General features: G+C 32.7%; 6 protein-coding genes across 9 annotated transcripts in view; 3 read left to right on the forward strand and 3 right to left on the reverse strand.

The window, feature by feature from the left end:
* Positions 1-3,154, forward strand: part of LOC105198205 — a 153,298-nt gene extending 150,144 nt beyond the window's left edge. Inside the window, exon 12 of the mRNA XM_011164856.3 lies at positions 160-3,154. Coding sequence (XP_011163158.2) covers positions 160-279 — 120 coding nt within the window. The 3' untranslated portion in view covers positions 280-3,154. The remainder of the gene's footprint in view (positions 1-159) is intronic.
* Positions 1,426-6,664, reverse strand: LOC105198206 (E3 ubiquitin-protein ligase RAD18). Its single transcript, XM_011164858.3, has 7 exons — positions 6,242-6,664; positions 6,049-6,127; positions 5,441-5,978; positions 5,092-5,344; positions 4,948-5,008; positions 4,172-4,876; positions 1,426-4,027 (listed from the first exon to the last, which is right to left on the reverse strand). Exons 1-7 carry the CDS (start codon positions 6,266-6,268, stop codon positions 3,675-3,677), a joined length of 2,016 nt encoding a protein of 671 aa, XP_011163160.2. The 5' UTR covers positions 6,269-6,664; the 3' UTR covers positions 1,426-3,674.
* Positions 6,665-6,944: 280 nt separating this feature from the next.
* LOC105198207 lies at positions 6,945-14,220 on the forward strand. 3 transcript variants are annotated; one of them, XM_039456068.1, is made up of 4 exons: positions 6,945-7,221; positions 7,344-7,541; positions 7,611-10,481; positions 13,187-14,220. In XM_039456068.1, the coding sequence occupies exons 1-4, from the start codon at positions 7,110-7,112 to the stop codon at positions 14,032-14,034; spliced, it is 4,029 nt and encodes a 1,342-aa protein (XP_039312002.1). In that variant the 5' UTR covers positions 6,945-7,109; the 3' UTR covers positions 14,035-14,220. The 3 variants fall into 3 exon arrangements, with proteins under 3 accessions (XP_039312002.1, XP_039312001.1, XP_039312000.1); XM_039456067.1 differs by lacking the exon at positions 13,187-14,220 and having other exon boundaries at positions 6,950-7,221; positions 7,611-8,907; positions 9,307-11,946; XM_039456066.1 differs by lacking the exon at positions 13,187-14,220 and having other exon boundaries at positions 6,950-7,221; positions 7,611-11,946.
* A 339-nt stretch (positions 14,221-14,559) lies between these two features.
* Positions 14,560-16,311, forward strand: LOC105198208 (MICOS complex subunit MIC13). 2 transcript variants are annotated; one of them, XM_011164862.3, is made up of 3 exons: positions 14,560-14,716; positions 14,825-14,984; positions 15,942-16,311. In XM_011164862.3, exons 1-3 carry the CDS (start codon positions 14,703-14,705, stop codon positions 16,125-16,127), a joined length of 360 nt encoding a protein of 119 aa, XP_011163164.1. In that variant the 5' UTR covers positions 14,560-14,702; the 3' UTR covers positions 16,128-16,311. The 2 variants fall into 2 exon arrangements, with proteins under 2 accessions (XP_011163164.1, XP_011163163.1); XM_011164861.3 differs by having other exon boundaries at positions 14,568-14,758.
* A 333-nt stretch (positions 16,312-16,644) lies between these two features.
* LOC105198209 (death-associated protein 1) lies at positions 16,645-20,584 on the reverse strand. Its single transcript, XM_011164863.3, has 3 exons — positions 20,326-20,584; positions 20,005-20,107; positions 16,645-17,763 (listed from the first exon to the last, which is right to left on the reverse strand). The coding sequence occupies exons 1-3, from the start codon at positions 20,567-20,569 to the stop codon at positions 17,604-17,606; spliced, it is 507 nt and encodes a 168-aa protein (XP_011163165.1). The 5' UTR covers positions 20,570-20,584; the 3' UTR covers positions 16,645-17,603.
* A 502-nt stretch (positions 20,585-21,086) lies between these two features.
* Positions 21,087-23,426, reverse strand: LOC105198210 (proteasome subunit beta type-5). Its single transcript, XM_011164864.3, has 5 exons — positions 23,238-23,426; positions 22,693-22,849; positions 22,399-22,611; positions 21,376-21,609; positions 21,087-21,299 (listed from the first exon to the last, which is right to left on the reverse strand). The coding sequence occupies exons 1-5, from the start codon at positions 23,400-23,402 to the stop codon at positions 21,190-21,192; spliced, it is 879 nt and encodes a 292-aa protein (XP_011163166.1). The 5' UTR covers positions 23,403-23,426; the 3' UTR covers positions 21,087-21,189.
* Positions 23,427-25,933: the final 2,507 nt, after the last annotated feature.

The raw sequence follows: 25,933 nt of genomic DNA on the forward strand, positions 1-25,933 counted from the left end.
CTATATATAATCAAATTTATTAAGAGGTAATTTAAAAAGAGATCGTATATATTTATGAAACATGTGACGTTAGAATTGTAGAGATTAAAGAGATTGATATAAAAAGAACTCTCTTGAGGTTTTATTTTAAAACTAAATATAGTCTCTTTGTTTCCCCAGGTTAACGAGGAAAGTGTGGAACACATGTCAACAGCTGATATAATAGATCTGTTGCGCAAGATACGCGGCTCGATAGGCATCACGGTGATGAGGAAATCCAAACAAGATAATATAACGTGACACTAGTCCAGTGCATTATCGAAATAGAAAAACTGAGAAAGAGACGATCTGATCAATATTGTTCCTTATCAACAAGCAACGAGTTTGGTTTGAATCCAACGTAAGAAAGGTTTGACCAGGAAAAGGCGCTGATTTTTTTTTTTCAACAAAACGTTCATTAAGTTTTGAACAAAGAGACGTGATAGAAATAAGTAGGAAAGCGGTAATTAAATTAAAAAATAAAATAAAGATTATAAAAGAAGAAAGTACAATAAGAGATGTCAAGATTTAGCGAATCCTCGATGTCGGAAGAAAAAGTAAATCCCTGCCACTGTCAACGACAAAGATCACCTGGCGAAGAAACATCTTCGTAAGATAATCTCGCTATGTGAAAGACAGTGCGAACGTATCCAACTGCAAAAAGGGATCATCGGTGACCCGGTCGATTACAAAAAACTGCCGTCGAGAAATATTCGCATGGATGCCATCTAGATAACATCCCTGACGAATATCCGGAGATAAGGAGTCACTCCAATCTTGCCGGATTCTTCGGAAGAAAACTAAACGCCGGAGATGTAAAATGAAGATGTTCCGAAGCGTCGCACTGAATCTACGCGGTTCCGATTTCGCGCACGAATCAGCCAATCTCGTAACGTAATCCACGAATCAATATTATTTACGATTGCAGTTCCATTGGGAGCGTGATAACGCGATTATAAAGCAATTCATCCTAAAAGAACGTTCGACATGCCAACCGTGACAGATTGCGCATTAATTATAGGATAATTGAAGTGCTCTCCTGTTAAGTTCGAATCTCTTCGATCTCCAATTATCGGCGCTCATTAATAGTATTCCTAATAGTTTGCGGTGTAATATTCATGAAAAGTGGCATCTTATGATTAATGCGTATTCCTCCAATAAATTTGAGAATCAAAAAGCATCAATCAAAATACGGATAGAGAAAAATGATAGAATGAGATTGTGGTCGACTTGTCAGTCGGAACGTAAATTATCGATTATCCATCGGGAAAATGACCTTGATCTTTTTTTTATGAAACTCCGATATGTTGTATATAACTGTAAAAAGATATTCTTTTAAATACGTTCACGCGCGTGGGTAGAAAAATTCATCTGAGAGTTTGTAGTATATGTCTTACATATCTTTGTAAATCACATGCATATTCCACCAGTATTTATTCAAACGAGAAAGATAAACGAAATTCCACAAAAAATAGAAACTTAAACTAGCGAAAGTATCTGTAAATAAATTGACGCTAATAATATAACTTTGATTTTTCCCTGACACGCTTTAAATAGTTCGACTTAAAACTAAAATTAAAACTAGATTTCATGTATTTTCCCAAAGGCATGTGGCAATTCTTCTTCCGAATTCTTTGAAAAGAAAGCTGCACTACTATGCAGAACATATTAATCATGTAAATACTGTATTTTTATCCCAGAAAGTGTAACTTTATCGAAAGAGCTTGACGTCTATTACCGCGCATTCGTGTGGACAAAAAATGTGAATTAATTAATTTTACTCGTTCCGCATCACCATGCGCGAGAAGTTTCACGTGAAAAATAAATTCATCGTGTGAGGCAGCTAACATACATTTCGGCTTTAACTTCGTCCATTCGTGATTAGATGAGAATTTACAATAATTAATAAAAGAGCGTGTGATAAAAGAAGCTCGAGTTTCTTTACTCAAGCGGAAGAGATAATATATTTTCAGGAATTTCCCTTTAACTGATAAAATAAATTTTTAAATAAAGTAATAAAAACTATTTAATTGAAAGAGATTAAATAAATAGTAGGAGATAATTGGCCTTTTACGGCAGTTTTTTCGCCGTGTTAATATCTAACTTCTTTGGAGGCTTCTATCTCCAGTCTCTTAGCGAATCAAAAGACAATCTATCGTAAGCGTCAAGAACAAACTTGTTTAAGTTGTAAATGGGTCATTTACGAGAATCTAACAATAAATGAATTGTGACTACTGCTTGTAAGATAATGTCTCGCATCTATAATATTTCGATCTTCTCCGAAAAGATCGGCAGACAACTACGCACGGGATAAAAAGTTAGAATCGCTTGTAGCATATGTACAATACTTGAGGGATGTATCAACGTTCGAGTAACTACCTCGCGTGATGCCATACCACAGCGGAACAGAGATTATTATTAACTGCGCGAATCTGTTTAAGGAGAGAGCTATTTTATGTCCGAAAACATATGTATTTCCTAATCGTATGTGTGTGTCTCCTCAATCATATAATGTCAGAAGATCACAAGAAAGATGATTGATTATTCTTAAACGAATTCTTAATGAAATACTAGATCAGTTAGAGGCAGCAGCTTGTTAAAGTACACGAACCATTTACATCAACGATGCTTCTCGAGCCGTAGAAAAAGTTTTGTTCCTACGATATAATGACACACCTTGCACGCAAGAGGTGTCGACACGATATAAAGCTTAACGGTCTATAACAGTGCAATAACGTTAAGTAAGAATTAGATGAGAACAATATGTAATGAATGTGATAGTCGTTCCGTTTAGAATGTTAGCGCTTTAAATCTAAGAAAACTTAGACGAGTTTATCGTGCAAATTGCACGGTATGTATATATAAAGTTAACTGTACAATTGTATAAATCGATACCAAAGTTGTATTAATGTCAAAGACGAATATTTTACTCTGTAACCAATTGTTAGAGACAGACAACTATATTTTGACATTATGTTAAACTTATTAAATTATTGTTAGTATCAATGAATATACATTCGAGATATACATGCAAGTTTCATCGAAATTTACGCCGATCGTTATATTGTTTAGTCTCCCTTTCCTGTTTGATATAGTAGATATGTATATATTCAATAAAATTTAATTGTTTCTTTGATAAAGACTTTGCTATCTTCCCTACCAAGCATATTGGAATGACGTAACAAAACGTTGTACATGGATGGGAAAGTATTGCAAATATATGAAATATATTTTCACTCCTTAATCAATTGTTACATCGTAATTAAAAAAATTATGCAAATATTAATATAATCAAGATTATCCAAAAATATTTTTAAAAAATACGTTAAATGATTTAAAAACTTTTTTTAAAAAAAGCAAGAAATATATTACTATATAAAATTATAAAACACGCTATACGTAAAGAAGACAGAATAACATATAAAACTACTTTTTCAATTTCTTTTTTGAACAATTTTTATTCTTATTATGCCTTAAAAAATAAATATGCATTTATGTTTTATATCAAAAGCACTACGAGTATAAAAATATATACAATCCAAGATACAAAAGATTACTTGATTTAATATTTTTACATTTTATGATACTCAATAAGATATTTTTTATTTATTTCTATGATTCAGTTATCTTAATTCCTTGAATCAACGTTTCTGATATCATTTACTCACTTTATTTTTCAATCTAGCAGATTTCCTCGTAATATTGTTCGTACGAATTATCTGCGACTGCTCCTTTTCACTTTGTGATTTTCTTCTATCCCACAGAGTTTCTTCAAAAGTTTCATTGTTAAATCCCTTAGCCTCGCTAAGGCCCAGCCGGGCTGATTTCTTAGCATTTATCGCTTGGTTTGCAACGTTATCCTCATCATTTAGCGTGAATGACACTTCGCGATTCCGTTTTCGAAATGTGAAATTTTGGTCCAACGCTTTCACGTTTTCTTTCTCAGATTTAGTACCGTCTGCAGCATATTCCTTCATCGCTTTATCTAACTGCTCATGCTTCGATGTATCTATAAAAATTTTAAATAAAAAAAAAAAAATTAAAACTTCATAAAAAATTAAAATCAAAATTCTTTCATAAAAATTTCAATCTTTCTAATACAGAAACAATTAAAAAAATAATTTAAATTTTTTTAATATCAAAGATTAATTACTATAATTGTCCTGAATGTCAGTATTGTCGTCTTCTTCAAAATTTTCAATAACTAATACTGAATCTCTGTCTTCATTGCGTGATTCCGGTTCGGAATACACATATTTGTTAGATCTATAAATCCTCATATCACTTTTACTCTTAGTTGATTCACTTTGCCCTGCATCCTCTGTTTCCACTTTGGTAAATTCAGAAATTATTTTGTTGTCAAGATCCATTTCATTCTCCAAAACGTCACACTCTTTTGGTTGGTTATTAAAAGTTATTTTTTCATATATTGAAACATTTTCGGAAGATAGTTTCTCAGTCTTTATATTTTCCGTTTTTATAACAGATTTAAATAAATCTGAATTAGTTTTATACAGCTGATTTGAAGTATCATGATTGGAAGTAGATTGACTAATGGAATCGTTAGATGAGGATGAGTAAGTGATATCTAAAAAAGTTATAACATCTTCACTAGAATACGTTTGAAAGGGACAAGATGCATCCGAATCTGAATCTTCAATATATTTGGTAGAAGTCACTGATAAAACATTAGGTCTTTGATTATCTTTAATGATCAAATCATTTGCTGCAAAACGATCATTATGTAAAAAATCAGAATTTCCTTTGTTTAATATATTGCGTTTAACAGATATTTTTTGTGGATTATCATGTTTTATTCTTGCGATTAATTGGTCAAAGCTATCCTTATTTGTAGCCACTAAAAATAATTTAAGAAAAGTTAAAATATTTATAACTATTTGTAAAAAAAAGTAATTTGAGAATACTTACAATACTTTTTTCTCTGTTGTTCTATAACATTGTAACCTGTATTTCTATTGACATTCAATCTCTGTAAAAATTTAATATATTTTAAAAAATTCTAAGATATCTGGTGTCAAGATACTGGTATGAATAACATAATATATTATTTACGTTTGATGGTTTCTGTACTTTCTTCTCCAAATTCTCTTCTTCCTCACATAGCTTAATTAATTCCGACACAGGTCTTGGATACGTTTTGTCACATTCTGCATTGTAAAGAATCGTGTATCTCTGCAGTCTACTTTCTAATGCCTTTCTATCACCTTGACATGACAAACCCAATTGTTTCATTCTTTTTCTTAAGGCAGTATCTTTCATTAAACTTAATACTAACTTTGGCAATGGCTTACGATTTAGTTTGCTTCTAAAAACCAACAAAGAGACATTAAAATAATTCAGATATACAGATTATGGTAATTTTCTCCAAAAACTGGAGAAAATAACACAAGACAATGCTTACTTTTTAGGTTCATTCTTTGTAGTCTTTCTTTTTAAGCAATCATCCAAATGTCTATTTATATTAATTTGGGGTATTTCCACTTTACACACTGGACATATAACTACCTGACAATTCTCTTCTCTTTGAAAAGTCTTTCTACTTTTTGGCGTAAACATTAATGGTATCTTAAGATCTCCACTAGTGCTAGGAGTGGATATGTCCTGCTGATAATCTTTTCGTCCATGAGGTGTAGTATTACTAGCTGCAAGCGTCGGACTATCCAAACTTTTAGGCGATGTCTCAATTGCATCGAGAACATCTTGCACTTTTTTACTCTCAAAATTGTTTGCGGAGCACACGATTTCAGGATTTTCATCCTTTACAATCGGCAACTCTTCGCGATATAATTTTTTGTCGCATTTCTCTTTAAAATTCACATAATGGATGATAATCTCATCCAAGAGCTTGTTCTTCCTCAAATCTTTCTCATAGGTCTGCTCGTAACAGGTTGGACATTGAGTCTTGTAATGCAGATACTTCCTAATACACAAGGAACAATCTAAAAATACAAAATATATAAATACAGGATATATGTAACAGTAATGAAACTTTTTTATAGAATTACTCACAACTGTGGGAGCAGGAGGTTATTACACTAGTATTCATGTACTCGTAACATATGCCGCAATGCAATAACTCGTCGATGAGCTGCAATGACAAAAAGATACTGTATCGTTCATCTCATTCTATCACTTTTCATTCATTTCATTCAAGTCCATCTAATTTCTCTTGTTAAGTTAAATCACGAGATTCTTTTTATACCTTCAGCTCCATAACAGTAGTCGACATTATAAACTGTAAACTGCTGTGAACTTGGAAATTACGATAAATAATTCAATGCCATTGAATACCGCACCACCACTTCTACAATCCAAACCGCAATTCTAATAAATTTAATGCAGTTTTAACAAAGAAAAAGAGACAAAATTGAGATGATATTAATCATCAGCAGGCCATCGCAACAAAACGTTGTATGCAATACCAGAAGGTTTGCTCTTTGGAGTAAATTTTTTATCTTTTCTCTTTTTCTTTCCAACGTCCAACCACATGTTTATTTCATTTTGAGTGCAGAAGTGCAGAATGCTCGAGAAGCAGAATTGAGGTTCCCCACGTCTCTAAATATTGAATGGAATCCGTTCAACGAATTCCTTCTTTGCAACTGCACGCTGTACTATATTTTTTTTACATTCAAAATAAAATAAATATATTATTCAACATTAGGAAAAAAAAGAGAACAGATCGTAATAAAATGAAAATAGTATTTTTTTGCTGTGGGGTAGATAAAAAAAAATAAAAATAACAGCTGAAAAAAATTAGAACCAACAAAAGAGATAAAGAGTAAATACAGAGTGAAAACTATTGTGTATGTATGTACTACATGCATGCACAGTTGTATTTTTTTTTAAATCGGTTTTTTCAATTGGTACAGCTAAAAAGAACAGACTTCTGAAGCATTTATGATCACGTGACCAAACATAGCATAACCTGGCATAACCTTGGAATGGTGGTTGACGTTTAGTGTTTAAACAATTCGAACTGCGAAGTTTCCGAACCTGCAACGTATTCATTCCGCTGGTAAAAGATAATCCAAGTATCTTCTACTGTGTCGTGTCGTTCCTTTTCCATAAACATGGCTAAGAGAAAAAGCATTAACCGAGGACTAAGACGAAGCCCCAGGCATAGATCCAGCGACTCTATGAATTCCGCACTTCTCGATCCGGATACAGATATCGTGGGTGAAGGTAAAAGCATCTTTCCTTTGTCATTTCGCTTTGTGGTGATTTATTGCCACATTTACCACAGGTGAATCAGAACTTAAACACGATTTTTGATGAAACTTTCATGCATCTTTTTTTTTCTACAGGACGAACATTTTGGTGGAATAATTTGGAGGAAAGTACACCCCCGCGGTACTCCCGGCTTTACAGTAAAAATGAGACTGCTAAACAACTGAACGAAAATTCACAAATAGATTCGACTCAGAGTCCTCCAGAGTGGTGGAAGAATTTGGAAACCTCTAATAGCAAGCATGCCGCTTCAACAAAACACAATTTTAGTGCAGGTATAAATTAGCAGAGTATTTAACTTTTCATCATAGATTACAATATTTATGACACATGTTACCTTTTAGGGATAGTTAAACGCAATATACTGCAAATTTCGACATCTGAGTCAGAAAAAGAATCGGAGCGCAGTTTGAAAAAGGTTCAGCTGAAAGCCACGAAGAGAAAGAGCATTAACAATGCCTTCTTGAAAGCATTAGATGATACCGAAACAGCTGTCAATACTATTGAAACTAACTCTTTGAATTTATCGTCCCCAAATATTGAAAAGGCAATGTCTAATGCTAATGAGATTGTTGTTTCTTCTCATGCAAGTGATGAAAGCATTGAGATGACTTCTGGTAAATATTTAAAACCTAAATCTCGCTTTATACAGCGCGCACGAAAAAGCATAGGAAAAAATGCCTTTGCAGATGTTTTAGCCGACAATAGCTCAAGTTTTGTGTTTGATCCAAATAAGGAAAATGATAATAATGAAGCTCCATTAATGTCACGATTAGCATCACTCAGTCCTTCAAAAAGATCCATCAATAGATCTAACAACATCACGAACAAGAGTTCTCCAATTCATAAAAGTCCAAGATTGTCTTCAGATGTAACTAAAAGACAATCATTAGACTTGCAAGCAGGAGACGATAGTAACACCGATTCGAGCGGCTCGTTCTTGAATAATAATAAATCTCGCAGGAAGAGACTTTTTGAAGCCACAGCTTTGACGCCAAAATCAAAACTTTTGCAAGATTCACGTAAGAGTGTAACTAAAAAACCGAACCTATTTGAGGAAATACTTGAGGAAAATGATAATATTACTGCGAGAGAAAGTAATGTTTCAGCTGAAGATAATCATGCTTCTTTCAAAGAAGATAAAAGTGAAATAAAGATTGTTGACGTACGTGGAGCTGTAGAAATGGAAGTAAGTCCACCGAGAGACAGTAGAGCAGCAAGTGAAGAAAAGTCCGACGATATATCTCTCACATCATCAAGCGTTGCAATACAATTGTTACACGTGCAAGCCGAAGGTAATGTTGAAGCCAATTCGAGTGGATCATCATTGGATAATAATAAATCTCGTAAGAAGAGATTTTTTGAAGCCTCATCTTTGACACCAAAATCAAGACTTTCACAAAATTCACGTAAGAGTATAACTAAAAAACCGAACCTGTTTGAGGAAATACTTGAGGAAAATAGTAATATCAGTGCGAGAAAAAGTCATATTCCAATTGAAGATAATCATACTTCTTTCAAGCGTGATGAGTCTATAATAAGGATTGCCAATGTAAGTCGATCTGAAGAAATGGAAAAAAGCCCACAAATGAAAGGGAATAGAACTACAAATAAAAACAAGTCTGACGATATATCTCTCACATTATCAAGCGTTGAGAAACAATTATTAGATGTGCAAATCAAAGATAATGTTGAAGCCGATTCGAGTGGCTCATCGTTGGATAATGATGAATCTCGCAGGAAGAGAATTTTTGAAGCTATACATTTAAAACCAAAATCAAGAATTTTAGAAAGTTTACATAAGAATGTAAATAAAGAATCTATTGAACCAAACCAATTTGAAGAAATATTTAAGGAAGATAGTAATATCAGCGCGAGAAAAAGTCATATTCCAATTGAAGATAATCGTACTTCTTCCAAGCGAGATGGGTCTGTAATAATGATTGCCAATGTACGTCGATCTGAAGAAATGGAAAAAAGCTCACAAACGAAAGGGAATAAAACTACAAGTGAAGAAGATTCTGACGATATATCTCTTACATTGTCAAGCGATCAAGACAAGAGAAGTAAATCTAAAGAACTTAATGTATCATTTAAACACAGAAATACACAAGCAACAAACAACAATCTCGCGAATTTATCAAAATCAATTTCTCAAAAGAATACAGTAATTAAAACACCAGAAAAACAAGCTTCTTTCAGCCGCAAATCCACCAGGAAAGAAACTTTAGAAGAACATGCACATACTAATACAATACTGCCTGTTGGTAGTACGAATATTAATGAAACAATAAGACATGAGACTGCAAGTGATCATGTACACGATGATGTAGATATAGAACGAGATTTGCCCAAACAAATGTCTAAATCAAGTCCTATGAAAGAACTTCGTGTTCTTCTGACGCGTTCTTTGGCCGACAACTTTCCAAAAAATTTGTCAGAAACACCAAAGACTGCGAATGTAGTACGTGAAGTTGTTGATAATTTACACAATAACACAAATAAAGATTCAAGTATACCAAAAAAAATGTCCAAATCAAGTCCTGATAAAGAAGCTCGTTTGACGCATAATAGTTCTAGAAATCAGTTCGAAACACCGAAACGACCGAGTCAAGATATGCATAAGCGACTTCTAAAATCGGTCGGTGATATTGAAGAAGATGATGTAAATGTAGATTCGGATATAAATATAGGTAGTGTTTCACAAATAATGAGTTCTACAAGAATTTCTAAAGTTGGTACAAATGTAGGAACACGCAAAAGCACTGGTCTGAGACTTGAAATGGAATCGTCTAATGACGAAGATGCAGAACGAGCGAGGCAAACAATTCAACAAAATTCTACTTTACTGGAGGCTGGAACGAGCAGTAAGACAATAAATCGACAGAATTCAAATAGGACTAGTATTAGAGAGGGCAGAGAAATTGCACGTAAAGTTGAAACAAGTTTAGGAACACGCAAAAGCATTAGTCTGAGGCTTGAAATGGAATCGTCTGATGACGAAGATGCAGAATCTGCGAGGCAAACAATTCAACAAGATTCTACTTTAATGGAGGCTGGAACGAGCAGTAAAACAATAAATCAACAAAGCATACAGAATTCAAATGGAACTAGTATTAGAGAGGATAGAGAAATTGCACGTAAAGTTGGAACAAGTGTAGGAACACGCAAAAGCACTAGTCTGAGGCTTGAAATGGAATCGTCTGATGACGAAGATGCAGAACCTGCGAGGCAAACAATTCAACAAGATTCTACTTCAGTGGAGGCTGGAACGAGCAGTAACACAATAAATCAACAAAGCATACAGAATTCAAATGGAACTAGTATTAGAGAGGATAGAGAAATTGCACGTAAAGTTGGAACAAGTGTAGGAACACGCAAAAGCACTAGTCTGAGGCTTGAAATGGAATCGTCTGATGACGAAGATGCAGAACCTGCGAGGCAAACAATTCAACAAGATTCTACTTCAGTGGAGGCTGGAACGAGCAGTAACACAATAAATCGACAAAGCATACAGAATTCAAATAGAACTAGTATTAGAGAAGACAGAGAAATTGCACGTAAAGTTGGAACAAGTGTAGGAACACGCGAAGGCACTAGTTTGAGGCTTGAAATGGAATCGTCTGATGACGAAGATGCAGAACCTGCGAGGCAAACAATTCAACAAGATTCTACTTCAGTGGAGGCTGGAACGAGCAGTAACACAATAAATCGACAAAGCATACAGAATTCAAATAGAACTGGTATTAGAGAGAGCAGAGAAATTGCACGTAAACAAAAAAGTAATTCATTCAAGTCACTGAGAAAGATAGACGACTTTTTCAAAGTAAAACAAACTCCAACAACACTAGAACAGTCGAACGGACGTGAACAGAAATCCCAAGTCTTCGAGAAAATGGAGAAGATTAAGACAGAGTTGGAGAAAATAAAGACTCGAGAGATGGCCGCCATGCATATAGTGACCGATAAGAAAAAATTTCCGTTAAAAAAGAAAGATATGAAATCTGTTGAAAATCTTAAACAAGCCACGAAAGTAAAGCCACTCGTGAATCATACGAAAGTAGTGAATAAGGCATTTCTAGTAAATGGAAAGGTGTACAGAGCACCGAGGCTTCCGCGACCGAAATATTGGGCAACAGATCGTCTCTATAAGTTTCTGTGGAATCACATGGAACCGAATTACAAACTCGCGACGAGAGTGAAGTCCGAAAAATTCGTACAGGGATTAGCCAAGACGGTCGCTATCATTGAGCGCCGTAAAAATTATGAAACTTATAAAGCTGAAGTAAATGCTCTGATGAAGGAAATGGCACGGTTGAATATTATTAATACTCGTAATGACTTTTATCATTTTTGTCAGGAATTTATGCCGTATGAATTCCGCGTTAAAGTCGTGCCTATGTTAATGCCCGGCAATAAAAATAATATTCCTTACAATTCAGAACTGTTACACATTCCCTTACTCGATGTTACTCATGAGGAGTAACATGTTGAAGATATAATATAATTACAGTGCGATACATTATATTAATATTTGAAGCTTTGTAATATTTATAATATCATCAGCTTACATATGTAATTAAATTCTATATAAAAAAATGTATTGTTACTAATATGCTATTGCTATAATATATTGTTGATAATGTTTTTTTGATACATAAATGTAGGAGAAAAAAGGTCGAAATGTATTTTTCATTATACAGTCTACAAGTTTTATATAAATAGAAATACGATTTTTGTATTTTTTTTCTATAAAAAAAATTCTTAAATTTAAATTTAATTACTCTTTGTATAAATGAAATAAGAAAAACAAAGTTACAGCTCTAAAATACTATAAAATCTTATTTATATTATCCTTTTCTTTTTTTCGTTAATTTATTTCAATCACAATTAAATTTATAAATAATTATAACTCTATAGCGTAAACGAAATAAGAAAAATAAATTTGAGTTTTTGAAAATATGTTGAAATGTTTATTAATTCGAAAACGGAGTTTGGAACCCGAATTTTAGATGGCGCTGCTGAGCAAGGTGGCTCCGGCGGGCTTTACGTAAGTCAACGTAAGTCATGGTGTATACTTCCACCGTGATGGACGTTTCAGTGTTCAAACAATTCGAACTGCGAAGTTTCCGAACCTGCAACGTATTCATTCCGCTGGTAAAAGATAATCCAGGTATCTTCTACCGTGTCGTGTCGTTCCTTTTCCATAAACATGGCTAAGAGAAAAAGCATTAATCGAGGACTAAGACGAAGCCTCAGACATAGATCCAGCGACTCTATGAATTCCGCACTTCTCGATCCGGATACAGATATCGTGGGTGAAGGTAAAAGCATCTTTCCTTTGTCATTTCGCTTTGTGGTGATTCATTGCCACATTTACCATAGGTGAACCAGAACTTAAACACGATCTTTGATGAAACTTTCATGCATCTTTTTTTTTCTACAGGACGAACATTTTGGTGGAATAATTTGGAGGAAAGTACACCCCCGCGGTACTCCCGGCTTTACAGTAGAAACGAGACTGCTAGTCAACTGAACGAAAATTCACAAATAGACTCTATTCAGAGTCCTCCAGAGTGGTGGAAAAATTTGGAAAACTCTAATAGCAAGCATGCCGCTTCAACAAAACACAATTTTAGTGCAGGTATAAATTAGCAGAGTATTTAACTGTTCATCATAGATTACAATATTCATGACACATGTTATCTTTTAGGGATAGTTAAATGCAATATACTGCAAATTTCGACATCTGAGTCAGAAAAAGAATCGCAGCGCGGTTTGAAAAAGGTTCAGCTAAAAGCCACGAAGAGAAAGAGCATTAACAATGCCTTTTTGAAAGCATTAGAACAAGTTAGAACAAGTGTAGGAACACGCAAAAGCACTAGTCTGAGGCTTGAAATGGAATCGTCTGATGACGAAGATGCAGAACCTGCGAGGCAAACAATTCAGCAAGATTCTACTTTAATGGAGGCTGGAACGAACAGTAAAACAATAAATCAACAAAGCATACAGAATTCAAATAGAACTAGTATTAGAGAGGATAGAGAAATTACACGTAAACAAAGAAGTAATTTATTCAAATCACTGAGAAAGATAGACGACTTTTTCAAAGTAAAACAAACTCCAACAACACTAGAACAGTCGAACGGACGTGTACAGAAATCTCAAGTCTTCGAGAAAATGGAGAAGATTAAGACAGAGTTGGAGAAAATAAAGACTCGAGAGATGGCCGCCATGCATATAGTGACCGATAAGAAAAAATTTCCATTAAAAAAGAAAGATATGAAATCTGTTCAAAATCTTAAAGCCACGAAAGTGAAGCCACTCGTGAATCATACGAAAGTAGTGAATAAGGCATTTCTAGTGAATGGAAAAGTATACAGAGCACCGAGGCTTCTGCGACCAAAATATTGGGCAACAGATCGTCTCTATAAGTTTCTGTGGAATCACATGGAGCCGAATTACAAACTCGCGACGAGAGTGAAGTCCGAAAAATTTGTACAGGGATTAGCCAAGACAGTCGCTATCATTGAGCGCCGTAAGAATTATAAAACTTATAAGGTTGAAGTAAATGCTCTGATGAAGGAAATGGCACGGTTGAATATTATTAATACTCGTAATGACTTTTATCATTTTTGTCAGGAATTTATGCTGTATGAATTCCGCGTTAAGGTCGTGCCTATGTTAATGCCCGGCAATAAAAATAATATTCCCTACAATTCAGAACTGTTACACATTCCCTTACTCGATGTTACTCATGAGGAGTAACATGTTGAAGATACAATATAATTACAGTGCTATAGACTATATTATTTTTGATGCTTTGTAATATTTATAATATCATCAGCTTACATATGTAATTCTATATAAAAAAATGTATTGTTACTAATATGCTATTGCTATAATATATTGTTGATAATATTTTTTTGATACATAAATGTAGGAGAAAAAAGATCGAAATGTATTTTTTATTATACAGTCTACAAGTTTGATATAAATAGAAATACGATTTTTGTATTTTTTTTCTATAAAAAAAATTCTTAAATTTAAATTTAATTACTCTTTGTATAAATGAAATAAGAAAAACAAAGTTACAGCTCTAAAATACTATAAAATCTTATTTATATTATCCTTTTCTTTTTTTCGTTAATTTATTTCAATCACAATTAAATTTATAATTAATTATAACTTTATTTATAGCGTAAACGAAATAATAAAAATAAACTTGAGTTTTTGAAAATATGTTGAAATGTTTGTTAATTCGAAAACGGAGTTTGGAATCCGAATTTTAGATGACGCTGCTGAGCAAGTTGACTCCGGCGGGCTTTACGTAAGTGTCGTAAGTCAACGTAAGTATTCTTGACAGACGACGGGTGTTCGACTGGAAATATTTTCAAATCAAATTACTTCTTGTCGAGGTATCTTCAGGCCGAATAATGGGCATCGTGCGGTTAGTACATTCGCTGAGGAATAGAGAGAACACACTGTCACGGTATTCGCATGCTTCATTCTTCCGCAAGTCGAAATCGAGTCATGGCGAGAGGTTATAATCTTGCAGGTTTGCTGTGAAGGCCACCCTCGTAGGCGGTGTCGTTTACTACAGCGTTCAGCAGGGCCTGTGGTCCAAATCCGAGGACAGTGTGCAGCTGTACAGCAGGCTTTACAATAATGTCGCGCCTTATGTTAAGGACAATATACCTAAGGAGGTTATTAACGAGGTGGGTCTTATTCCAACTGTCACGTACGATATTTAACATCCTTAAAATTAAACTTAGAGCAGATTTCATTTAGTGACAAGTCACTCTATTTTTTTAATATTTAATTAATAATAATGACAAAATGATACTTATATCAACTTGTTCCACTTTACTGGAAAACACCCATAACTGATTTCCATTTGCATAATTTTCAGCCAACATTAATTTGTAGAATGCTATTGAATGATATTTATTTATAATTGTATGATATTTATAGAATATTAACAGTCTAGGCTAGTGATGCACAACTCATAGCCCACCTATAAATTTGTGCAATCTGCGTCAACTCGTAGATGAAAATATGAAATTACATTTTTCTATTTTATATAAACTATCAAAATAATAACATTATGGTAAACTTTGGTCATTTTTAAAATAGTCTGTACAATTTTGTTTTGGTTTATTTTCCTAAATATAATATTACAAATGTTATTTAACAAATAACTATTTAAAGAATATTTTGAGAAACAATATATGTAATTTCCTTATTAATATTAAGATAAAACATTTTTATGTGTTTATTTTGTCTATATATAAATGTATATGCATGTACAAAAAATAATTCATTTTTTCTGCAAATAACCCTCAGTTTAAAAAGGGTCAAACATCACTGATCTAGACTTTATAAACACATAATTCAATTATTAATTTGAAAGAAAAAATAAGTATACCATTAAATTCAACTTGGGGACTATACATCATTTTATATATTTACATACAATAGCATTTAAAGTTAAGAATCTAATTATAGTATCATAGAATGAAAATTGTGATCAATTTTGCTGATATCAATATTAACATTTTTTCATATTTATGACCCAATATTACCAGCTTTTTGCATATTACATTATGAATTCCCCATTTCAATATTTTTTATTGAACTCACTTAAGAAAAAATCATTAAATTGTTATGTATAGTTACCACCATTGCCAAGTACCAGTGACTTCTCCAACTCCGTTAAGTCATCATGGAATAAGGGAGTTATAGCGAGCATGAAATTCCTATCAGAGACTCCGACTTATGTGACCAACGGTGTCCAAAGCATTTCGGAAACAATGCGGAGTTACATCGAGCAACAAAGCGTATCGGAAAAAAATCAATAGCGTTTTCTAATTCTATATTGTGGATTTTAGGAAAACATAACATCATTGGGTATCATTGAGCTGTTATTAGCTTCACTCCTATCGTGTTGATTTAGATATCTATACACTATTAACAGCTCTTTATTGAGTTTTTCTTATTAATTTATTATATGTTCAATAAATATTTTATTATGAAACAGTTGAATCAGTTTTTGCATCAATAATTATAAACAGTCAATATTTACTATTAAAGATTAATTCGACCACATTAGTAACATTGACTTATAGCCATAATAATCAGTAATTTCGAGTATTTATATATTAGTTTATGACAATAAGGTTATCTGGGCTGAATAAGGCTCACATAATTTTATTTTTTTTTTAATTATTTTTAAAAACTCTATTAGAGTTTTTAAAATTCTATTTATAAAAACTTTAATTAATTTTTAAGAAATAAATTGAGCCCAGGTCATTTTTCTTATTTTTTATTTTATATAATTTCATAGAAATAATTAAAACACAAAATCCAAGGATTATGTACATATATGAATGTTTATTCCTTCTCAAATGTTATACAAACTGTCGCCAACTAAATCTCGCTCGACATTTACACGCTTAATTTACAATAATGCATGTTAATTTGTGTTAATGTTAATTTACATTAACGTTAACCCATATTAACAAATGTGTTTCAATTTCCTGAAGTTCAAAGCGATACTGATGTATCTGATTTCTATGCTATGGTCAGATATAAAAAGTAAAATAAAAAACCGAAGGTTGAAAATACAACTAAATGCAAAAGAATTTCATCACAAGTACATCGCAGTACATACTGGTCCCCAAAACGGTGACAGTGTTGTTATATTACAATACTCAATCAAAATAATGTAATCATAGCAAACGCATCGTGTCTAGGATAAAAGGAACGATAAGATAAAGATAAAACGTGCGATAACGAGTCGAAGATATGCTCGCAAAAGCCCGTATATGGAATCTTAAATGCCGATACAAAGAGTCTTGTGGCGTCAAAAATAAACTTTTTCTCTTTCGTTTTTAACAATAATATAGTATAATATTTCTCGTGAGATGATCTCACATCTCAGTGTATGAGATATCAAGCTTCTTCGAGCCTTTAACCAATTATTTACACGGGACCTGCCCGATCTTCAAATGTTTTTTTTTTTTGAATGGGCCCCAATTCGCCAACGTCTCTCACAATCGCAAATTTATTCCGATTTTCTCTGTCTTAAAAATTTCCTTGTACCTTATTAATGAAAGATTGTTTGATCATTCGTCGGTTAAAGGCTCGAACATGAAATCCAAATTCGTCGATTATAACTTTTTTAAAAACGTTTTAAGTACGCTTATATATATATATATATATATAATATATACCTATCTCCCATATATGTATTTGTATAATTATCTTTTTTTTTCGTAAATTCAATGACTGTGGACAAGGTCCATCAGTATGATACACAGTTTGCAAAGTATGGCTCACTTCCTGGGCTGCTGAATGATAATGGGACGCGAACAATGCGCCGGTCGTGCGTCGTGTGTCGGTGTGGGTTTCTCGTGGAAGTGTTGCACAGCTTCTGGCGGAAAATCGGCGTTTCCTTTAGCCGGGGCGCCACTAATCATTATCGTCTTCGGCGGACTGCAAAAAATTCCTTTTTTTATTTTCTACGCATTGGAGACAAGATAACACTGAATTATAAATATTTTACATTACTTTCGGTAATATCTCAAATACGTGATATGTAAAAAATGCACTTGAAAATATTAACGATAATTAAAAATAATTCTAAAGTAGTGTTCTTGGCCCGAAAAAAAATTCTCTGAAATTTTGGGAAAAAAATGGTTTCTTCCAGTTCTTTTCCAACTTTTCTTTAAGAAAATATTACTTTTATTGTCCTATGTCATGGTTTTAAGATTTCTTTCACATTTAAGAACTTAGTAATTCATTAATAAAGTTCATTATCATTTTATTATTATTACAGTTTTTCGGAAAAATGGAAAAAACCAAGTTTTTCCATTCAACTTAATTTTTCCGCATAATTAAGAACACTACCTTATTTTATCATTTTTTTCTCGTATTTATTGAAAAAAAAAAAAAAAAAAAAACAGCAAGAAAACTCGATTTTTTCAAAATTAGGAAATTATTCTAGAATAAACGATATATCTTTGCGATATATACTTATATCAAGAGAAAAAGATTAGGAATTGTTTTATTGATTTTTTTATCGCATGCGATATCGATATAATGTTGCATTGATAATTACGACAATTTAATACCGGATGAATAAAGGTATACACACTTCGTTAAGAAAACATTTCTACGAACGATACATCGTTATCGGTTGCAAACAACGATTAAAGTCATTAAATTAGAAAGTTATCTCGAGAACATATGTTATATGTTTTTCAATGCAGAACGGAAGAAAATCATTTTTATTTATCATTGCGAGCTCAGAGGAATTTTCCGAGAGTTCACACAGCGTGGCCAGTCGTCAAATTGTACTTAAATCCGTCTGGTGCTTCGTATAAATATAGTTTGACCCTCTCTCCGTGTAAATATTTTTTCAGATGTAACTCACGTTTATTTTCGATTGCACAACATTGTGTTATATAAATGTGCCGATAATCATACTTACAAAATTAGCGTCACGCAGCAACGGATTAATCAACGAAGTCGCGATAATTTTTTTATATCTCGCAATTCTTTAACTTTGTATTTAAAAAAAAAAAAAAAAAGAACGGATGTTGTATCATATGGTTGATATTGCGAGCCGGACTATTATGTATGTGGGCAGGGTCGGTTTTGAAATTGTGGAGGCCCCAGGAGAATAATTATGCAAATGATTAGAAATATTAGTAATAGCAACATAGCTACAAAGAATTTATAGATGCAATAAAAGATTGTAATTACAAAAGAAATGTGTCGTTAATCAATCTTTTCAAGCATCTTTGAGCTGATTAAAAAAAAAAATTGATTAAAATTTCAGTTTGTTAAAATTTTGTCGGTTTAAATTTAATGATTTTTTAATATTAAAATAATATTATGTTAATTTAAATTTATTCTAGTTCTATTCTGATATAACACTAATAAAGTAGATGAGTATAAAAAAAATTCTTAATTATGTGAACAAAGTTTCACCAAAATACTAATTCAAATTTAGTAGTTTTTGTTATCAAAATGTTGATAAATCAAAATATTTAATAAGATTGTTATATATTACATTTATATTGAAATTTGATTTTACAATTATATTAAAATATTTTATATTAATACTATTACCTTTAATAGTATTACTATTAAATATTAATACTATTAATAAATTTGAACTAATAGTAATTTAATAGTATTAATATTTAATAATAATATTAACAGTATCAACATTAAATATTAATATAATAAAACAGTACTAGTTTAAATTTATTCTAGTTTATTTTATTCTAATAATTTGCTATCTAAACATAAGAATGTAAAAAATTTTTAAATTATGTGGTTGGTTTTGTTATAATAGTATTAATGCAAAAAAAAATATATAATAAAGCATTCCAAAATTAAGTAGCAGTAAAATTTGACAATTGTAAAATGGACATATCTGAAGTATCAGAATATTTTGTTAGATCAAAATTTAATGTATACATATGTATACGTATTAATTTTTAATATCAGATTGCCGGAAGATTCAATTCCGTAGATATCATAAAATCTTTCCGCGTGCCGGGTTCCCCCAGGTTCCCCTTAAAACCCCGACCCTGTGTGGCGAGCCGCCGTTTTCGACGCCGCGCGAGGAGCCGCTAATTGCCAAATCCGCATCGAGGGACGGGTGTTTTAGCGCACCACAATGAACACGCGGCGCGCGCGATCGAGTTCGAGTTTGCGATCTACCTGGTGGACGGCCTGCTCTCCTCGACGTCTTTGCTGCTGGGCTTCGTCTCGCGCTCGTCCTTCGGCGTCTTGTGCTGCGTTATCCTCATGCCGCCCGCCTTAACTGAAAAAGAGGCAAATGTCGCGCAAAAGACGCGCGAGGCGCCGGCATTAGGAACGTGACGAAATTCAGACGAAGCAGGAGCCGGCCTTGGAAATCGAATCGCGCGATCGACAGGTGGCACGTCACGGCCATGAGCCACGAATGCAATCCTAACCCCGTCTTCCCGCGTAGTTTCCGCGGCGGCGAAACGAGAAACGCGGAAGAGTGAATTCGCTAACCTGCCGGAGGATGACCGCCCTTCAGCTTGCACTCGTCCGCGCCGCTCGACATCTCGTCGTTGTTCTCCGCGTTGATTAGATTCTTGATCAAATTCTCGTCGCAATATGCTGCTGCCAATCGCTGCCACCGCGATGCACACTGACTCTCTCTCTCTCCTTCGCCGATCAGGCGATAGCGGCATTCGACGACGCGACCCGACGCCTTCGTGTGCGTCGCACTTCGCGCTGCCGAATGTGAAATCATGGGCGGGGAGGAGGGAAAGCCACACACATGCCGCATTTAATCTCTTCTCTGCGGCGCCTTGTCTCGAATATACACACGATGGTGAACATATGTGCGATCTCTGAGTTAACGAGATATATGCAGAAATTGAATATAAATTTGTATTTTCGCATTTGATTTTCTTCTATTATTTTTATACAAGTTTAATTTGCAGTATAAAAATTTATTAATTACAAAATAAATTTTCAAAAAACTAAATATTCGTATTTTTAAACTTTTAAATCAAAATAATATTTATTTAATAATCGAATACATATTTTGATATAAAAAATATAAATACAAATATGTAATTTTCCCCCCAAAAAAAAAGTTTCTTTTAATTTTACTGTTAATTGCAGAACTTTCGATAAAATCATTTAATTTCGATCAAAAGTTGAAAAATCAAACCACATCTATAAATTTTAAGTTGACTATCATGATTATAAACAAATAAATGTTACACATTGTTTGATGAGATTATACAGTAGTAATAGGAGTGTTAAATTTACACCATTTATTATAAATTACCCAGATAAAAATCATTAGGTTTTATTGCGTAAACAATTAATCTGCACATACAATGTATAATTAATAATTTAAATCTAGGAAGAGGTGCTTGGTTCTGCCAGTTTATCAGCATGGTATGCATAATGCAAGTCCTTGCTGTCTTGGTCTGAGATGTGCACCCAGCCAGTTGATTTCATGTGGTATACTACAAAGTAAAATACATATTAAAGCAATGTAGTATTGCACAAAATTACAATACATCCTATTATTTTATAACCCACCTCTTATGATACCGCCAGAATAGGCGTCTCTGTGTGTAGCATGATAAATCGATCGTCTTCCAAGTTCATAAGCCTGTTCATCGGTTAAATCCCACCGATAACCGGAATCTAAAACACCAAATGCGAACACAGATCCAGAACCAACGCTGAAAACTTTTCCTGGAGTACGAGTGCCTTCGGAATCGACATAGTAAAGTCCAGGACCACGTTTGTCCCATCCAGCTAGCATCATACCTATGAAATTACAAAGATTACAAAAAATAAGTGAATATAAAAAAACTGTTACATATTTAAAAGCTGTTAGTTATTTAAAAAAATTTATGTACAGTGACATATGTATGTCAACTTCAGGTCAATTATAAAAGATAAATGGACATGTTACATTTAGTTAAAGTTGTAAATCAAATTTTTCTTGGCATATAAACTAAAACTAATAAATAATAAGAAAACATTGATCAACATATAAAAATATAATTAAAGAGTCTTAACTATAGCTAAATCTTGTGCTGATATTATGTGATTTTATATATATTTCCAAATTTACCAAACTATAAATTTTTTAACCTTGAAACACAATTCTAAATTAAACAAGAATAGTAATATTACAGTATTAAATCAAAACTCAATTTAATAATAATGCTAACAAACATCAAATGTAGCAATGATGCCAATAAGAATACTCTTTCCTTTTCAAATAACTAAAAAATTTGTTGCCAAAAAAATATATAATAAATTTCTATAAATATTATGTATAAATATATATATATTCTATTTTACACAAAATTATATCTAATTTATACATATAATATTTATAGAAATTAATTATATATTTTATATATATATATATATATATATATATATATATATATATATTCTATTTTATCTTATGTTTTACTTACATATATGAATTTGTACATGCTTATTATATCTAAATTGTTCAATACACTAATCTAAAAATACTAAAAATATAATATACTAAAGTAATAAGTATAATATACTAAAGTCAAGTATTTTTAATTTTACCAATGCTCAGTCCCATTCCTTTAAAATTATAAATCATGTTTGATAAGAGTTTGCTTGCTGCTGCAATGGAAATGCGCTCTCTGTTTCTGAGTTCATACATGCGGCACTGCCTCGCTAAAACTCGATCCCAGTAGACACAATCTGCAGCACCACCAGCCAGAGTACCAAGAAGATAGTCATTGATCTCCACTATCTTCTTCATAGTGGACGAACCTAAAGAACAAGGTTAGAGTTAATTGGTTTTTATCATAAACATATTTAAATTTATTAATTGAGATGTGCAATGTGCTTTACCAATGAATTGTCCTCCTGTTGCACGTGAATCCACTGCCAGAATGATACCACCCTGATATCGGAAACCCAAAGTTGTGGTTCCATGATCAAACTTGATCTTCAGGTTTTTTCCAGTTTCGTCAGTGCCTTGAGCTATATGACCAAGAGTTTCAGCTGGCTGTAACATAAAAAAAATACATTCAAATAATTACAGCAATATTCATATTTTTCAAAATAAAATCATTTTAAGACTTTAACATGAGAATATTCAAATATGTAAAATATAATTCTGCAAAGTTTGGCTTACACTAGAAAATGTTTAGCTTAGAGAATGACTTGTCCTAATTCACATAAGAATAACCTATAAATACATGACCATATTCAATTAATCGTAAAAAGCATCCGAAGAGTCTAATTGTTATTGATATTGGTATAATGTTATTAATAAATGCTGCAATGTGGTAATGATCTAAGTTAATTTGGCAAATTAATTGTAATTTATATGCCGCAAAATATGATTTGCATGATGCTGCAAGTTTGGATCACAATTATCGCTGTGCACTTACATTAACGAACGGCGGCACCGCCAGTTGGAGGTTGTTCGTGAAATTTCTGGTATACGTCTCGATTTCGCTGGCGATCTTATCATTTTCTCGCGAATAGCCAAAATCGACGGACGAGTTTATGCCACAAACCTCGGCGAGCGCCATTTTTAACCGAGCGTTGTTCATCGACTGCTTGTCATCGGCGCCATGCTTCGAAACTCCCGTACACTAGCGACGCACATCCATTCTGTCCGAAATATGAACTAAAAGTCATATCCATTTTGTGACCCGCCGTTAAAAACAGTGTCTCGTGAAATGTGGGTTGTTCTCCGTGCTAACATCTATTTTGCTGTCGATAAAATCACTGCGCGTCGCGCGTGCTACATCCACAATAGGGCTCAAGAATGTGCACAAATGATTAGGGGAAAGTAGGTAAATTGCACGCACCTAAGGGAAATTTATCGCAGTGAAGTGATTTTTAAAGTTGAAATCGATACGAGTACAGAAATAGAAACTTTAAACATTTTTTTATCATTATGTATTGTCATATTGAACAATTTTTTATTTGGTAATGCTATATTCAGCAAAAAGAAGCAAGTGGTTAAACGAAAAAATTTCTCGGGCCTTGGGTAATTGTACGTGCGGTTGGATAAATGGACGCGGAGGAAAAATGAGGTTATAGCCCATTCTTTTAACTACACTACACTGCACTACACTGTACTAGTGGCACTATAGTTGATCTCACGTGGTCTCACGCCTTTCAAGATGGATGCGTAAAATTGTCGACGGCGAACTTGATTTGATAAAAAAACAATTACTTGATGACTATTTAATTAAATTTAATAAACAATAGCTCAAAGAACGCAGGAAAAAACGTACTTTTGTTAGGTATAACAAAATTAAATGACTAAAGTAAAAATACGGACTTATTGCCTTATTTTCTGAATGCCAAAATCGCAAGAAAAATCATGATTTTACTTTTTCTTATTTTTTCAATTAACTACGTTTTTAAATGATATAACGTATGGTTATATATTTAAAAAATGCCTTCAGCCTACAAATATCGTCGTGATATAATTTCTATTCATCGGGAAGGTGTCAAACCACGAAGCGTACAATTACCCAGTGCGTACAATAACCCTACTTTCCCCTAATTACGTCTACGTTTGCGTAATTTTTTTATATTTATTATAGTCTGAATTATTTTGATTAACAATGGCATTAATACACATCAATACATTTATGCGCATATTTTGCATATTCATATCTTTACTTAAAAAAAGTATTTATTAGTAATAGTGAAAGTTTGGCGCGTGGCAACTTTTACGATCCATCGATAATTTTGGAAACAATAAATTGAATTGATTAAAATGGTCTACCCTGTATATGTATACTTGTGTGTGTGTGTGTGTGTGTGTGTGTGTGTGTGTGCGCGTGCGTGCGTGCGTGCGTGCGTGTGTGTGTGTGTATGTGTGCGTGCGTGCGTGCGTGCGTGTGTGTGTGTGTGTGTGTGTGTGTGTGTGTGTGTGCGCGTGCGTGCGTGCGTGCGTGCGTGTGTGTGTGTGTATGTGTGTGCATATAAATATAAATGTATGTTTTCAAAATAGCTTCTGTCTGATTTTTCGTAATCATGGAATTGATACATTAAATTTTCTTAAGCACAAAAGTCTATTTGTCAATTTTATCAGAAGTATTTGTTACAATGTATTTTGTACCTCATATCATAGTATAATATATCTCCAAATAAGAAATTATCTGATTTTTCGTAATCATGGATAATAAACCTCTTACGGAAAAAACCACAAGAATATGAAAAAATTCAATATGTTATTGAAGAACTAAAAAGATCTTAAAAAAGAATTACAGTAACGCATTACTTGTTTAACGTTTCCAGTTTTGAATGATTGTTACTATTTATAAGGGGATTGATATTCTGAGATAGTGACTCTTAGGGATCGTCCTCAAATTATAGGTTTCGGAAAAAACTATACATGGCGTTAGTTACTTAATTCAGCTATAATTAAATAAAAGACAAAATATAAAATTTAATGTTTTATATTTAAAAGATATTCTTTTTAATACATACTTGATACAACTAAAAAAACAATTTGTTACTGAGTTGCATTCTTACCTTATTCACAGGAAGCATGATAAAATTTGATATATTTTATCTCTTCGATAAAATCAGAAATAATTAAGTTACTAATGCTATGTCACCTACACACTTATGTTCAAATGTAATTAATCTATTGTAAGTTTATCTCAGTTAATTTCTTCACTATGATAGCAATTGAATTAAATGTTTAAATTGTTCAAAGAATGTGGTAGAAATAAAAAAAATATATTGATATTATCGAATAGTTTACGATTGTATTTAAAACGCTCTCTCAAATAATATTGGAATGCATCTGGAATATTTTTGAAAATAATCCTTTATAAAAAAACATATGATTGTTGTGTAACAGTATTTATCTTATATAAAATATAAGATTATATAAATTATCGTATATAAAATACATAATTTTATTAATATATATTATATATATTAATATTATTTTATTAAATATTTTTATGCCTCTTTTGTTAATATATTATACATGTTATTGTACCTATAATATATTATGTGTATATTTATTAGATACGATAAAAATACACAGATATATAAAGATATGATTGCGTATTGATGGAGAGACGCATTATTTTTACTTTTTTCTGAA

This window comes from Solenopsis invicta, chromosome 12 (genome assembly GCF_016802725.1).
Source record: "Solenopsis invicta isolate M01_SB chromosome 12, UNIL_Sinv_3.0, whole genome shotgun sequence".
NCBI lineage: Eukaryota > Metazoa > Arthropoda > Insecta > Hymenoptera > Formicidae > Solenopsis > Solenopsis invicta.

Coding starts and splice junctions, on each gene's coding strand:
- LOC105198206 (XM_011164858.3), bottom strand. CDS start 6,268: ATGTCGACTACTGTTATGGAGCTGAAG. Junction 5,009..5,091: donor AAGTACAGAAACCATCAAAC/GTAAATAATATA, acceptor AAATTTTTACAG/AGATTGAATGTCAATAGAAA. Junction 4,877..4,947: donor ACAACAGAGAAAAAAGTATT/GTAAGTATTCTC, acceptor AATTATTTTTAG/TGGCTACAAATAAGGATAGC.
- LOC105198207 (XM_039456066.1), top strand. CDS start 7,110: ATGGCTAAGAGAAAAAGCATTAACCGAGGACTAAGACGAAGCCCCAGG. Junction 7,222..7,343: donor TACAGATATCGTGGGTGAAG/GTAAAAGCATCT, acceptor TTTTTTCTACAG/GACGAACATTTTGGTGGAAT. Junction 7,542..7,610: donor AAAACACAATTTTAGTGCAG/GTATAAATTAGC, acceptor GTTACCTTTTAG/GGATAGTTAAACGCAATATA.
- LOC105198208 (XM_011164861.3), top strand. CDS start 14,703: ATGGGCATCGTGCGGTTAGTACATTCGCTGAGGAATAGAGAGAACACA. Junction 14,759..14,824: donor AGAGAGAACACACTGTCACG/GTATTCGCATGC, acceptor ATAATCTTGCAG/GTTTGCTGTGAAGGCCACCC. Junction 14,985..15,941: donor CTAAGGAGGTTATTAACGAG/GTGGGTCTTATT, acceptor TGTTATGTATAG/TTACCACCATTGCCAAGTAC.
- LOC105198209 (XM_011164863.3), bottom strand. CDS start 20,569: ATGATTTCACATTCGGCAGCGCGAAGTGCGACGCACACGAAGGCGTCG. Junction 20,108..20,325: donor GGGCGGTCATCCTCCGGCAG/GTTAGCGAATTC, acceptor CCTCTTTTTCAG/TTAAGGCGGGCGGCATGAGG. Junction 17,764..20,004: donor GAGAGCAGGCCGTCCACCAG/GTAGATCGCAAA, acceptor AATTTTTTGCAG/TCCGCCGAAGACGATAATGA.
- LOC105198210 (XM_011164864.3), bottom strand. CDS start 23,402: ATGAACAACGCTCGGTTAAAAATGGCGCTCGCCGAGGTTTGTGGCATA. Junction 21,610..22,398: donor AGGAATGGGACTGAGCATTG/GTAAAATTAAAA, acceptor GTAATTTCATAG/GTATGATGCTAGCTGGATGG. Junction 21,300..21,375: donor TTCTGGCGGTATCATAAGAG/GTGGGTTATAAA, acceptor TTTACTTTGTAG/TATACCACATGAAATCAACT.